This window comes from Cajanus cajan, chromosome 8 (assembly GCF_000230855.2).
Source record: "Cajanus cajan strain Asha chromosome 8, NIPB_CcT2T_4, whole genome shotgun sequence".
Taxonomy (NCBI): domain Eukaryota; kingdom Viridiplantae; phylum Streptophyta; class Magnoliopsida; order Fabales; family Fabaceae; genus Cajanus; species Cajanus cajan.
In genome coordinates this window covers 19,075,154-19,091,665 of record NC_138524.1, presented here as the reverse complement: position 1 = coordinate 19,091,665, position 16,512 = coordinate 19,075,154, and the positions used below count along the sequence as shown (strand labels likewise).

The 16,512-nt window shown below is 38.4% G+C and overlaps 1 protein-coding gene and 1 long non-coding RNA gene across 2 annotated transcripts; one reads left to right on the top strand and one right to left on the bottom strand.

The window, feature by feature from the left end:
* Positions 1 to 9,964: 9,964 nt before the first annotated feature.
* LOC145950710 (uncharacterized) lies at positions 9,965 to 12,040 on the top strand. The gene is made up of 2 exons (XR_014428577.1): positions 9,965 to 10,630; positions 11,857 to 12,040. It is a non-coding gene; the product is annotated as an uncharacterized LOC145950710 (long non-coding RNA).
* Positions 12,041 to 12,428: 388 nt separating this feature from the next.
* Positions 12,429 to 15,517, bottom strand: LOC145950709 (uncharacterized). Its single transcript, XM_083062365.1, has 2 exons — positions 15,266 to 15,517; positions 12,429 to 15,075 (listed from the first exon to the last, which is right to left on the bottom strand). The coding sequence occupies exon 2, from the start codon at positions 14,584 to 14,586 to the stop codon at positions 12,628 to 12,630; it is 1,959 nt and encodes a 652-aa protein (XP_082918491.1). The 5' UTR covers positions 14,587 to 15,075; positions 15,266 to 15,517; the 3' UTR covers positions 12,429 to 12,627.
* Between the last annotated feature and the right edge of the window lie 995 nt (positions 15,518 to 16,512).

Sequence of the window (16,512 nt, the reverse complement as noted above, 5' to 3'; positions counted from 1 at the left end):
GGATACATAAAAAAATAGGGATTCAAAGAATTATCATTAGTAGAGTGCGGTGGTGGTGGGTATATAAAAAATTGAGGATTTTGATAATTTTCACCGGAAGGGGTGGAGGTAGTGGTTGGTTTTGTAAATCATTAAAATAACTTTGAAAATTATATTGATTGGGATCCATGTGCTAGAACACAAAAAAAAATTGCAGATGAATAATAATAAAATAGGATAATTTTTTTTGAAGTGACTCAGTGAACGTGAATAGTGAACTTGGATAGTAAATCTGAATAGTGAATCAATTTATACACATCGGTACCATTCAACGTTCAATTTTTTTTCCAACGTCTCTCTCTTTTACTCCCAACGTCTCTCAACGTATATTTTCCCAATGTCTCTCTTTTGTCTCTAAACATTTCTCAACGTTCAATTTTTGGATGTCTCTCAACGTCTCTCTTTTGTCTCTCATTCTATCTTTTCTCAACATCTCTCTTTTCTTTTTCTCATTCTCTCTCGTTTCCTCTTTCTCTCTCAACGCCTCTCTTTTCTTTCTCTTATTCTCTCTCGTGGCTGGTGGGTGGTGAGTGTTGGCCGTGGCTGGTAGGTGGTGATCCCGACATCATTGTGGAGTGCGTCAAGCGGCGTCGGACTTGCTAAGGAGGACGACAACGTCGCGATGGGTGAGGATCCCGACGTCGCCGTGGAGTGCGTCGAGCGACAAGAGGAGGGCTGGTGCTGATGCGACCATGCTGGTGTAGGAAAGACGACACTGGTGCGGCGACGGTGGCCATAGGGACAACGACGCTAGTGCGGGGACGACGGTGAGAGGAGGGCTGGTCATGGTGCGACGGCACTGGTCTAGCGACGGTGGACACGAGGATGACGGCGCTGGTGCGGGGACGACTGCGAGAGGAGGGCTGGTGCTGGTGCGACGACGCTGGTGCGGATGAGCTTGGAACCTTCATGCACGTTCCTTGTTTCTTTGATTTTTGTTTGCCAAACCTTCATGCACATTCCAGCTTGGAATCGGATGAACCAATCACACCTCTCCATCAGGAATTTCATAGTGCTAAGCACCATTCCTTATTAAAGCAACGAAGCTAAAAAAATTTGAACTTTTGTTGCCACGTCAGATTACTTCAATAACAAATTCTTGTAAGTAATGTTGCTTATTTTTAAGATATGTAACGACCCGGCTGGTCACTACATACGACACAACACACTAGAAACACCGCACAGAAAAGAACAACTGTATACATATAGAGTCTAGAATATACATATACATGATCCAGTCTGAATAGAGTTAAAGTGTACAAAAATTACAATCAAAAGCTACTATCCCAAGTAGCTCAACAACAAAATAATCACAAAAGAGATCAGCTCCACCGGTCCGCTGAAGACTCACCACTAGACATCCACCTATCCCTGCTCTGCTCCCATACATAGTATGATCATTGCAGTCCAAACATCATGAAAACAACAAAGGGTAAGCTAGTATAATTAAAAATCAACATATAAATATATAGCAATATGATAAAAAACAGCTACAACTTATACCACTCACAATATCAGCACCACAATGCGGCAATATCAGCACTGCTTAGCAGCAGTAACAGCACCACTCAAGTGGCTATAACGGCACTGCAAAGCGGCAACAACAACACCGACTTAGCGGCTATAACAACACCATATATGTGGCTAATATCAGCACCAACTTAGCGGTTATAATATCACACAGCTCAGCACAGCACAACGATTCAACACACTTATTTTTCACAATTCGGCCCAACATTCTATAGTCCCACTATACTATAAAATTTTACATTTTTATTCATCGATTTCAGCTCAACAATACACCTCTAATACAACTAGGGATGGCAACGGGGCGGGGCGGGTACGGGTTTCATGATACCCGTCCCCGTCCCCGCAAGTAAAACTCATCCCCATCCCCGTCCCCATACCCGTCGGGTATGGATTTTCATCCCCATCCCCATCCCCGTCGGGTATCGGGTATACCCGTACCCGTACCCGTACCCGTCAATTTTTTTATTTTTTATTTTTTTTTAAAAAATAATATTTTTAAATTATTTTTTTTTATTATATTATAATTATAATTAGGTTATTTTTTTATCTCACATTATAATAAATAATCATACATAAAAAAATATTAAATTTTTTTAATATAATTAAATTAAAAGTGAATATTAAATTAAAAATGAGAACGGGGACGGGTACGGGTACGGGTACGGGGCGGGTAAGTACATACCCGTACTCGTACCCGTACCCGATTCAATATATCGGGTTTTACCCGTACCCGTACCCGTACCCGGTCAAACCGGGTATTTCCCGTCAAAGTCGGGACGGGTTCGGGTATTACCCACGGGTACGGGTATATTTGCCATCCCTAAATACAACTAAACATTATTATCTCAATTTTATCACCTAGTCATCACAGCATATTCATCAATTACAACTTCGTTTAGCATATAACAACATTGATTAACAATCTCAGCACCATTCAACAACCAACAGCATATATGTCAATATCTCCTTGCGCGCCCAGCGCACTCGAGGTCGCGCCCAACGCGGCTCAACCCGAGAGTACCAGAGGCCAGCGCGCCTAGCGCAAGAGTACTCGCGCCCGGCGAGACTTAACCCGAGAGTCCAAGGCTCTCACGCGCCTGGCGCAATTCCAATTGCGCCCAGTGCCTGCCAGGCAAAGACTCTAAGGAGTCTCGTGCGCTCAGCGTGGCCTAACTCGCGCCCAGCATGAGGAAGGCAGAGACCCACCAAGGTCTCGCGCCCGGCGCAATTCGTATTGCGCTCAGCGCTCTCTTGGCAAAGACTCCCAAGGAGCCTCCGCGACCAGCGAGTCCAAACGCGCACCTAGCGTGGCACCTGAGTACCCAAAAACAGGTCACCCTTGATATCGCGCCCGGCGCAGCCCAAGTCACGCTCGGTGCGAGCCAACCAGAGACTCCCATTTGCAAGCTCGCCCGGCGCACACAGCTTTACGCCCGGCGGGCTTGCCTAAACAGAGTCCCCTGGTGGTCGCGCGCCCGACCCAAAGAACAGCGCCCAGCGCGAACTCATCAGTAACTCTCCCCAAATTCGAAAAGTTTCCAAAACCTGCAAAAACTTAACAGAAAATTCACATGCAAACGGTTCAAAGTGTCACATTTTCATCAAGGAGTTCGAAAGTACCAATTTTATGTGTATGCAACAAAAAATCAGAGAAAATCCCAAATTTTTGACTCACAACCCCAAAAACCCAAAACCCCAATTTCAGCAACTCAACCAAGCACAATCTAACACCAGCAGCCAAATGAGTTTCTAAGCTCCCTTTTTCCAGCCAAAAACACAGTAAAGATTACTAACTTCCCTTACCTCAAATCAAGAAATTTGAGCTCCGGGAAGACTAAGAAACTTGAATGAGGAGGAGAAAACTTGAACAAACGGCAAAGAATAAGCTTGGATGGCTACGGAGGAGAAGAAATTCGAACCACCTAGTCAGCACCACCTATGGTTCCAAGTGAGTGAGAGTAAAAATGGTTATGTAAAAATGGGTAGGGTCTCACAACCTCCCCAACAACAGGAGTTTTCGTCCCCGAAAACAAACTTACTTGGGAAGAGAAACGGATACCGCTCCTTGCACTGTTGCTCCACTTCCCAAGTAGCCTCACCGGTAGTCGCATCCCACAGGACTTTCACCATAGCAATAGACTTGCCCCTCAGCTCCTTTTGCTTATGATCCACCACGGCTACTGGAAACTTCTCATACGTCAGGTTCTCCTTCACTTGTACATCGTCCAACTCCACCACATGACTCGGGTCATGAATATATTTCCTCAGTTGAGACACATGAAATACATCGTGTAGGTTTGAAAGAGACAGTGGCAGAGCCAACCGATAAGCGATCGGAGCTACACGCTGTATGATTTGATAGGGACCCACAAACCTTGGTGTCAACTTTCTTGCCCTCAGCGCTCTTCCCACACCAGAGGTCAGAGTCACCTTCAGAAACACATGCTCCCCTTCGGTAAACTCCAAAGGCTTACGTCTCCTATCAGCATAATATTTTTGCCTACTCTGAGTAGTCTTCATCTTCTCCTGGATCATCTTCACCTTCTTAGTAGTTTGTAGGATCAGCTCTGGTCCCACAACTACTGATTCCCCATCTTGATACTAGCACAAAGGAGTCCTACATCTGCCATATAAGGCTTCATGCGGTGCCATCCCAATGCTAGCATGAAAGTTGTTGTTATAAGTAAACTCCACCAGCGGTAGGACCTCCTCCTAGCTACCCAAGTGGTCTAACACACAGGCCCTCAGCAGATCCTCCAAGGACTGGATTGTCCTCTCTGACTGACCATCCGTCTGTGGATGATAAGCATAACTCAACTTCAGCTTCGTGCCTAGGGCCTGATGTAGACTCTGCCAAAATCTGGAAGTGAACCTCGGATCTCGGTCGAAAATAATACTGGTAGGCACCCCGTGCAACCGTACTATCTCCCTCACATACAACTGCGTCAGCTTCTCCAAGGACCACTTGATGTTGACACGCAAGAAATGTGCACACTTGGTCAACTGATCAACAATCACCCAGATAGCATCACTATTCCTAGCTGACCTAAGCAACCCGACGATGAAGCCCATAGTGATACTATCCCACTTCCATTCGGGAATCTCAATCTGTTGCATCAACCCACTCAGCTTCTGATGCTCAACCTTTGCCTTCTGACAAGTCAGACAGGCCGCCACATACTCAGCGATCTCCCTCTTCATAACAGAGCACTAGAAAGTGTTCCTGAGATCTTGGTACATCGATCTTAGTCATACCTGGATGTATGCTAAGTCTGCTCTTGTGACCTTCCTCCAACACAACTCTCTTCAGTTCAGCATCCTGAGGTAGGCAAATTCTGCCCTTAAACCTCAAGATTTCATCTTCTCCCAGCTCAAAGCCAATAGCCTTCTCAGTACCCAGCAATCCAAGAAGCTTCACTAGCTCAGCGTCTTGCAACTGCTTAAGTCCAACCTGCCTCAAGAACTCATTAGTTATGGTAATCATCCCACAACTAATGTGATCCTGAGCTAACTCCACACAGAGGTTCAAATCTCTGAACTCCTCAACCAGCTCTAGCTCCTTCATCATCATACTCAACATGTGGATGGATTTCCTACTCAGCGCATCTGCCACCACATTGGCCCTGCCTGGATGATACATCAACTGAAAATCATAATCCTTCAGAAACTCCATCCACCGCCTTTGCCTCATGTTCAGCTCCTTCTGATCAAACAGATACTTCAGACTCTTGTGGTCACTGAAGACGTTGAACCGAGCACCATACAAGTAATGTCTCCATATCTTCAAGGCAAACACCACAGATGCTAACTCCAGGTCATGAATAGGGTAATTCCTTTCATGATTCTTCAGTTGCCTTGAAGCATACGCCACCACTCTCCTGTTTTGCATCAACACACACCCCAGACCCTGGTGAGAAGCATCACAGTACACATAAAAAGGCTCATTAGAATCCGGCAACACCAGCACAGGAGAAGTGGTCAATCTCCGTTTTAGCTCCTCAAAACTCCGCTCACAGGCATCTATCCAGATGAACGGCTGCTCCTTCCGTGTCAGCTGGGTTAGAGGCACTACTATCTTAGAGAATCCTTCAATGAACCTTCGATAGTAACCCGCTAAACCCATGAAACTCCTAATATCAGTGACAGTCCTTGGACGTTCGCACTGCAACACCGACTCCACCTTAGCCGGATCAACAACAATCCCCTCAGCTGAGATCACATGTCCCAAGAACTTCACCTCATCCAACCAGAACTCGCATTTTGAAAGCTTAGCATACAACTGCTTCGCCTTCAAAATCTCCAGCACTGTCCTCAAGTGCTCACCGTGCTCTTCCCGGGTCCTTGAATAAATCAAGATGTCATCAATGAACACCACAACAAACTTATCCAAGAACGGCCGGAAGATCTTGTTCATGTAGTCCATGAACACTGCGGGGGCATTGGTCACACCAAACGGCATCACAACATATTCATAGTGACCATACCTAGTCCTGAAAGCAGTCTTCAGTATGTCACCCTCCTTCACCCTGATCTGGTGATAGCCTGACCTTAAGTCAATCTTCGAAAACACCGATGCTCCCCTCAGTTGATCCATTAAGTCATCTATCCGGGGAAGTGGATATTTGTTCTTAATGGTCAACTTGTTCAGCTGCCGGTAATCAACACACAGTCGACTACCTCCATCCTTTTTCCTTACCAATAACACCGGAGCACCCCACGACGAAACACTCGACCGCACCAACTGCTTTTTCAACAGGTCTTCCAACTGACCCTTCAGCTCAACCAGCTTAGCAGGAGCCATCCTATAGGGAGCCACAGACACTGGTCCCGCACCTGGAACTAAGTCAATGCTGAACTCCATCTCCCTAACAGGAGGCAACCCAGGCACCTCATCCGGGAAAACCTCAGCAAAATCCTTACTACATCAATTTCAGAAATGACCCGCTCGGTCTCAATACTCAACGCAGCAAGCAAAAGACAGCACTCTGCCCCATCTCCCAGCAATGACTCAGCTTGGCCAGCTGAAATCAATAGCTCCTCCTCCTACTGAGGAAAAATCAGCTTCCTATTGGCACAATCTATAAGGATGCGATTGGCAGACAACCAATCCATCCCTAAGATTATGTCAATATCCACCAAAGGTAAACAAATCAAGTTTACCTTGTACTTCTTCTCATTCACCACAACTGGGCAACCAACACACAGTTCCGAAGTAATCACTGACACAGAAGCGGGCGTAGACACTAACAGTCTTAACCCCAAATCACACACAGGTAGAGACTCTAAGGAGTCTCGTGCGCTCAGCGTGGCCTAACCCGCGCCCAGCGTGAGGAAGGCAGAGACCCACCAAGGTCTCGCGCCCAACACAATTCGTATTGCGCCCAGCGCTCTCTTGGCAGAGACTCCCAAGGAGCCTTCGCGCCCAGCGAGTCCAAACGCGTGCCTAGCGCGACACCTGAGTACCCAAAAACATGTCACCCTTGATATCGCGCTCGGCGTAGCCCAAGTCACGCCCGGCGCGGGCTAACCAGAGACTCCCATTTGCAAGCTCGCCCGGCGCCCACAACTTTGTGCCCGGCGGGCTTGCCTAAACAGAGTCCCCTAGTGGTCGCGCGCCCGGCACGAAGAACAGCGCCCAGCGCAAACTCATCAGTAACTCTCCCCAAATTCGAAAATTTTCCAAAACCTGCAAAAACTTAACAGAAAATTCACATGCAAACGGTTCAAAGTGTCACATTTTCATCAAGGAGTTCGAAAGTACTAGTTTCATGTGTATGCAACAACAAATCAGAGAAAATCCCAAATTTTTGAGTCACAACCCCAAAAACCCAAAACCCCAATTTCAGCAACTCAGCCAAGCACAATCTAACACCAGCAGCCAAATGAGTTTCTAAGCTCCCTTTTTCCAGCCAAAAACACAACAAAGATTACTAATTTCCCTTACCTCAAATCAAGAAATTCGAGCTCCGGGAAGACTAAGAAACTTGAACGAGGAGGAGAAAACTTGAACAAACGGCAAAGAATAAGCTTGGATGGCTACGGAGGAGAAGAAATTCGAACCACCTAGTCAGCACCACCTATGGTTCCAAGGAAAACCAAGTGTAAGGAGAGTGAAGGAAGAATTGAGAGAGAGAGCTAGAGGAAAGTGCTTTAGCCAAGTGAGTAAGAGTAAAAATGGTTATGTAAAAATGGGTAGGGTCTCACAAGATACATTAAAAAAAAAAAACTTATGTGCCAGCATGTACTTGATCGGTCGTTGAGGACTCTAAAACCTATAAACTTGTTGTAATAATGGGCACTTGTCTTCAAAGGAAAGAGAATCCCATGAAAGAAGTTCATTGGATAATAATAAAGTTGTTGTTGACTAAAATACACAATTTTATTTTACAAAATTATTACATGTTCCGTCTATAAAGTTGTTGTTGTTATTTTATTTTTATTTTTTATATTCCATTGTTTCTTTTGTTTAAATTTTAAATTAGTGGAACAATGTTAAATGAATATTTTTAATAAGCTTAAATATGCTTTAATTCTTGTAAAAAAATTTCTTTGTTTTTCATCCTTTTAAAATTTATAAATATTATTTTTAATTTATGTAAAATAAATAAATTTTGGTTTTGATCTCTAAAAAATGTTTATTTTTGATTTTCATCCTTGTAAAATTTGAAGTCACTATTTTTGATCCCTAATGACCATTTTAAAGTATATATAGCACTTATTTTAAAAATTTATAAAATAAATTAGAAGTGTAACATGCAAATAACATGACAAATAGTTATGAGCATCACTTGGTATGGTCACATAATCTTCTAATGAACACATAAATAGTTAAAAAGAGTCACATAATAGTAGAAACTAAAATCATAATTTTGAATTTTAGAAGGATAAAAAATATTTTTTTTATAGAAACTAAAATCAAAACATACTTATTTTACATAGATTAAAAACATATTTAAGTTATATTTTTATTCATATTTTAAAATTTAAATTAGAAGATTTTTCTTTTTAGTTCATTCATATCTTTTTGGTTTTTAATTTTTATTTGTCTGGGTCTTTTTATTTTTCAATTACAAGTTTGTTGCTAGCTGAACTTGGGAGTTTTTAAGATTAATTTAAGTTTTATTCGATTACCCACACGTTGTTACTACAAGTGTTTTAACTCATTTTCCGATATAAAAAGACGTGTTACACGTAACTTATTAATCTATATTGTTACTTCCTGAGAAAAAATATGAGTGCAGTGAAAAATCAGTTTGACTATCTTTCGAAAAATATTGTTTTGCTTACTTCAATACAAAGTTCTTTATATCATAGATTTATAAATTAGATTGATCAATAAATCAGTTAGAATAGATCAGAGATCGAATTGAAGATCATTAATTAAAGTACATGTGATCTATTCTCTATTAACTTTTTAAAAAAATATTTAAGTTATATATATTTTATATTTATAAATTTCAATAAATTTATATTGTATCTTAAAGAAATCTCTAAAAATATAAGTGTTAAATAATCACATTCTCTTAAGTTTAATTTCCAACTTATTCAATTTTTTTTTTTAATTTGGTATGAAGAAATACATGAAAAAGTTATATGTTAAACTATATAAATTAATACAAATTAAAATTATGAATAATATGTATATATAATGTACTTGTAATTAATGTAAAAAAATAATTAATATATGTAATATGTGTATATGTCTTATATTATTAAATATATAACTTAAAATCAACATTGATTGATACAAGTGGTAACGGCTTGAGTTCTTTAACTAAGATGTCTAGAGTTTGAATTTTGATCTTAGATATGAAATAGATCATGTTGAGAGGGGAATATTCATCTTATTTACACTCGCAATCCCATAAGTTGTTTATGTAACAATTGAAGTTGTTGGTCTAGTGGTTGGTGCAAAGGTTAGTAAATTTCTTTCATGCCCATAAAAACATTTCCATTGATTGAATTGGTCCAAGTTGACCCTCTAATTCACCTGGTTCAACCACAAAATTAGCATGTTGATACCAATTTGTAATGGGTCAAATATATAATATTTTAAAATTGTTTTTCTAGTTTTGCATATTTTTTGATAAATTATTGTTTATGTTTCTACTTCTAACACAATCCCCTTCACATAACAGTGTAACACATCATTCTCTTAGCTGCTAAGAACTGACATCTCTTTGGTCGCCATGAATTTTCTAAACAAGCCACAACCAAAGGCTAGGTTGGGTCAGGTATTGCACAAATATTTGAGAGATCCTACTATATGTCTAATGTATGCGCATCAACTTGCTCGTCATTCCCTTCCTTTACATGTATTCCAATCTCAGCTAACATAACAACATAATTGTATTGGAGCTTGTAATTGGTTGAATCTCTTAAAACAAATCTGCTACATGTTAAGGTGTGAAGATTGCATAATAGAAGACTTAGGAAGAAAGCAATAACAAATTGAGGAGTGTACTCCATGCAAGGGAGTCTTGCAAGTTTGGAGATGCCAAAACCTAGTGTAGACTCAAAGCAATCCCAATGGGGTTGAACAAGTTTGGGACATTGGCTTGGCTATATATACCATTGTAGGCAAACCTCATTTTGTGTGCAGAAATTCCAAGTGAGAAATAAGAAAGGAGTTGAGTTGAGAGAGTGAGTGTTTCATACAAGTGTGTGTGAGTTGTACTCCTCGGTTTATCCTCCTCTTTTGAGTGATTTCTCCTGGCTTGGTATCGCCCCCAGACATAGGATTTTTATCCGAACTGGGTTAACAAATTCGTGTCTTTTATCGCTTTATCGCTTTCACATTCGTTATTGTGTTGTTGTTGGCCATCTTGACTTGATCCATTTCATAACACTACATACTTGCTTTCATGCATTATGATTCCACCCTTTACTCTTTTGAATTCGACCGCAATAAGGTTGGATAGGTGTGGCTCAAGTCATTCATCTCAAGTTCTTTCGCCATTTGCTCCTTAAATTCTTCAAGTTCAGCTTCGTTGCTAGCTGCTTAACAAGTCATCAACATTGAGACACATTATTAGTAGATTTGCATCACCGATGCTGAAAGGTACACTTCACCGAATTCGTCTTTTTTGGTAAGGTTTCTCTTAGTTGAAAGCAAAAGTTAATCATTTGAAGTACTAAGATTTATTTAAAGAATTAATCTCTTTTAACAAATAGTTTTTCATGCATATCGATCAAAGATCAACCATTTGACTACATATTTATTAAGAAATAAAGTTATTTATCCACTATATCACATTTCGTTTTTCTTCACATAATTCATGCGAATCATCCTGTTGTTCCAATCCCCTTCTGGTCATAAAAGATCTCTCTCAATATATGTACTTTTGCTTCTTGTCCTTTCTCAATATACGGAAAAAGCAGAAATTAAGCAATTAATACAGAAAACGATAAATCACCAATGGAGGTACCGCATTCCTCTGCTTACCTGTTTGGAAACCTCTCCTAAGAAAAATATGTGCCTCATACCAAATACTAGCTAATCATCTCATCTCGTTCACATTCAAAATAAGCCATTGAGCAATTAAAACCTTAAAAAAGAGGATCTTATGCTATAACGAAATGTGCCAAATCATACCACAAACGTAGATTGCACACAACACATGCTTGTCTTGTGTTTCCTAATGTCATATTTTGACTGAACGATCTTTATGATAAATTTTTTTCTCTCCATGTATTGGGAACCAAGAATTAATCTATCATCTTATATCTAACTCCTCCCTTGAATTTTAGCTTTTATTAAACCCCTTTATAACACTAATGCATCACAATTTCCCTGTTTGCTTTGAGGTAAAACACGTTACAAACCTATAGTATTATAACAAGACGATTTTTTTAAAGAAAATTCTCATTTACACGATTTTACTTTTCCCTATACAGCTAGAGATATCACTGTCTTACCATGCGGGCATACTATACATTTAGATAGTGTTAAAGAAATGAAACAACAATTTAGGTAACACATTTATATCTATATATCTTCATGTCATCATCGAATGATTTGAAAGTAATATGTATATGGTCCTAAATTTGAAGCTCTCCATATATAATTCCAATAGGTTCGATTCTTTCCATGTAATTCCAATCCATAAAAAAATGTATCTTCATGTCACTATAGTACTGAAGGACTCGAATGGTGCATGTAATTCCGTTATACATGTATGGATCTCATCATGCAATAGTCTATGCTGCCGCGGATCAGTGTTGTTATATAGACAATGTTCAGCATTCAACCAATGTTATTAATTTATTATTTGAAAATGGATACAGGTATTTATGTCTTGTTAGCTCAAAATCCATCTGTGACATGTCAAGTATGTGGAAGAAGTTTCTCGAAGTGTTATGTGTAGATGCCAATTTTTTTCCCTTAATTTCTCTTTATACATTTGTTTAAAGACCATGATTGCATCAAAATATTTGGTTTTAATATAACGATGACATTCTTAAATTAAAACTTTTGCTCAGATTGCCTCAACTCCAATGCCCGAAACTTAATTACAAAAATATAAGATGAACATTGGATTGCAGAATGCTTGGTTAAGAAAGTAGCTAGTGAAATCCAAATTTTGAAATAGAATTTGATTTCTTTTCTTTTTTGCAATGTTATTCTTTAATTATTGTTCTATCCTCTCTTGTCTATCTCTACCTTCATCATGTTCCAAAGAGAAGAAGGCACAGTTCAAAAATGACATCCTTGTATCTTAATGTTGTGCTCGGATCATCTTATTGCACCAAATAGAATAATGCAGGTTAAGAAATAACGTGTGATGGTGCAGATCCAAAATTGCGGCACATCAAGAATTTCCTTAAGTAGAGTTACATTAAGGGTTCATAATCAGGGACGGAGCCAGGATTTCAATACTGGGGGGCCGAGAATAAATAATATATAATTTATAATAAATGAAAATTAAAGTATCAAAAGCATATTATCTGACAAAACTAGATAATAATTAACATAATTTAATAAAAATTATTTCTCATATTTACATTTGATAAATATATCGAACATATTGCAAGATCAAGTTATTCAAGTATGTACCTTTATTTCTTAAGTTGTGCCCGTCGTTGTTTCATGAAGTAAAAATCATCAATTATCATATCAGTTGTAAATCTTCGTGCAATCTCCTTCTCAATATAAACAATCATGTAGTCAGTAAGAAAACCATCTTCCATCTTGTTGCGCAAACTTGTTTTTATAATCTTCATAGCTGAAAAAGCACGTTCTGTAGTTGCTGTTGACACGGGCAGAGTAAGAACAAGTCGTATCAATCGATCAATTAAAGGATAAACATTTGATTTGCCAACCTCTACTAGTTTTTGACATAATTCACCAAGAGTTGACAAATTATGAAATTTGGGATCCTTTGGCACATCAAACTCATAATGTTGCAATTCATATTCCATATGAATCATTTCTTGGTCAGAAAAATCTGAAGAGTAAAATTTCTTAGCTAGACTACAAATATCACAAGCATTAAATGATTTGAATGCATCTTTAGGATCCAAAGCTACACTCAACATAAGAAGTTCAGTTGATTGCTCGCTGAATCTACTATTCAATTCTTTCAATTGATAATCTATCGCTGCAGTAAATATATCTACACGATAATGATGCTCAACTGTCACAGAATCCTTTTTAAGCCGAGTTCGAATTATGTCAGAGTAAGTAGCACTCATATCAGGAATTGGTACACCTCGGCTATTGCAAAAAGAGTTAACATTTTCTAAAAGAGAATCCCAACCAAAATCCCTTAACTTTTGAATTAGTGACTTTGTGCTAGAAACCAAACACATAGCATTCACAATGTCTTGATTCTTTTGCTGCAAAGCTTGACAAAGCTTGTCTGTGATTCCCATAATTTCTTTCATAACATGTAAAATGAAAACAAATTCAAAAGACATCAATACTCTGAAAGCATAAGTAGCATCACCTCGTTGAGAGCCAGTTCCATTAACCACCAAATCTTCAAGAACTGAAGTAGTTGCATTAAACATGCGTAGAAGGCTACATATTGAATTGAAATGAGAACTCCATCTAGTATCTCCAGGTCTTTGTAGTGTGCCAATTTGATTAGCTCCCCTCCCAGTTTCAATCTCATCATTTGCAACCAAACGTGCAATTTCAGTCTCATAAGCATCATGTAACTCATCATTGCGTTTGCAAGAAGAACACACAACATTAACAATCCTACTCAAGTTTTGAAAAAAAGCATGAACATCACTTGAATCTTTAGATGCAGCAACAAGAGCTAATTGTAACTGATGAGCCAAACAATGTACATAATATGCATAAGGACATTCTTGAAGAATACGAGCTTGCAAACCATTCCACTCTCCACGCATATTACTAGCTCCATCATATCCTTGGCCTCTAATATTTTCAATGTTGAGATTATGATTAGACAATACTAAACAGATTTCTTGCTTAAGAGTGGATGATGTAGTATCTTTCACATGTACTAAATCCAAGAAGCGCTCTTTAACAAATCCATTCTTATCAACAAATCTAATAACAATAGCCATTTGTTCTCTCTTAGATTCATCTCGAGCTTCATCAATAATCAAACAAAATTTTGCATCACCAATCTCTTCTCGAATTTCATTTTGCACCCTTCTAGCAAAAACATTTAAAATTTCTTTTTGAATAGTAGGTGAAGTGTATTTTGCATTTTGAGGAGCATTCTCCAAGACAACTTGATCTACTTCGTTATTATAAGAAGCTAAGAGTTTAATCATTTCAAGAAAGTTACCTCGATTTGTTGACCACAAACTCTCATCACGTCCTCTAAAAGCACAAGCTTGAAATGTCAACCATTTAACCACATCGATGGATACTTTAAGACGCAACCGATTGCTTAGAATTTGCTGTGAAGTTTGCTTGTTCAACACTTTATCAATGTGGCATGATTGATTCTTGAAATCTTCTAAACATCTAAGAGCAGCATTGTGAACAGAATTAATTTTTCCCCATGTGAGATAAAAATGCACAATCTTTTCCATTATTCACTTTCTTCCAATTTCTAAATCCTGCCGAAGTGAATGGACTTGGTTTTTTAGAAAATAAAAAACATGGAAAACAATAGGCAGCATCTTTTTCCGGTGAATATTCTAACCAAGAAAACATTCTAAACCAATGAGCTTGAAATCGGCGAGGATGATCTTCAAGACCTGAAAGTGGATACAAATCCATTAAAAATTGATATGGTCCAAACTTCACATACGCCCTACGAATATCATCTTGTTGATTAATAGGATAGTTCCAAATTTGTAAACGTTTTCCAGGATCGCGAATCAAGGTACCACTCTCAATTGTTTCTTGTTCAGTCCTCAAAGCTTTGGGAGGAGGTGGCTGTTGCTCATCAACTTCAGCAACATCATCAACATTTGTATCTAAATTTGAAATTGGTGTATTAGACAGTGTTTCTTCATCATCTCTCTCTTTTCTTTTGAAATATGATTCAATAGTTGTCTTCCTCATCTTCATTGAACCTAAAAGAATTTAAAACTATAAAAATCATACGAAATAGGCAACAACACTAACACAGTAACACTCTTAACAAATTCTAATTAAATTGAGGGGAAAAGGGTTTTCAGCATAATAGCAAAGGGGAAAATATTAAAACAATTAAAAGAAAACATTCATTAAAATATTAGTAACAAAAAAGAAGTGTTAATTTACCTTTTGAAGAACTAAAATAAAAAGAGAGATTGAAGACGCAAGGAGCCAAGGAGAGATTGAAGAACCAATGATGCGGTGCAGGTGTTGTTATGAAATAAGAATCAATGACGAATTGATGATTATTGATTGACGTGGTGCAAGCTGTGAATTGTGATGCTAACTAGTCAATAGTCACTACCCAATCCTATTCCTATTGCCAGTGTTACTTGAGAATTGAGAAGGCAAGAATTGGAATGATCAAATGAGGCGCTACATTTTAAAAAAAAAAAAAAGGGGGTTATTCATTTAATTATACCACATAGCAGGCCGTACCAGAAGTCCAAAAGTTGAATAAAAAAATAAATTTGGGTTATTCATTTAATTATACATATGAGTTTATATTAAAAATAGGGGGTGCCATATAGTAATATATATGTATATAAAAAAAAATTAAAATTGTTGGGGGGGCCGTGGCACCCGTAGGTCCCCCCTTGGCTCCGTCCTTGTTCATAATAATGATAATAATAATAAAGTAAATAAATAAATAATGACACAGACAGAAAGAAATACATTACATTAATAAGATTGTACTAAAAATCAAATTCTAGTTTAGACATTAGGAAGAAGCTGGCATACCTCTTATTCGGAGACCTGTGAAGTGTAATCACTGAAAATCTCTCCCAATGGAAGGCATTGAAACGAGAAGGAGGGGCAGTGCAATGAAATAAGAGGGAAGTAAGAGGAGTGATGTGTGCTAGAGAGAACGAACAAGGTGAATATCTTTCACAAGAGGAAAATCAACTAAGCTTGATCTAGAATGCGTCTAGTTCACGATTAAAATGTCATTCATGACCATGTGAATTTGGAAATGTAGTATTTCTAGATATTGTTATTTTCCAAAATAAAAATATTTATATCACACTACTACAAAAGCACTGTTCTACATCGGTTCTGGAAGGTAATTTACATCGGTTATAAAACCGATGTAGAATAAGCCGATGTAAATTTGCGTTCAAATCTACATCGGTTGTCAGAAAACCGATGTAAATTTGTGTTGAAATCTACATCGGTTGTAAATAAAACCGATGTAGATTTGAACGCAAATCTACATCGGTTATACCAAAAACTGATGTAGATGTGTACTCAAATTTACATCGGTTCTACTTTAAACCGATGTAGATTGCATTTTAAAAAAATAATAATAATCAATTATTTTTTTGATTCTTTCTGGGTTACCTGTATAAATATATTTCATTCATAGTATAATT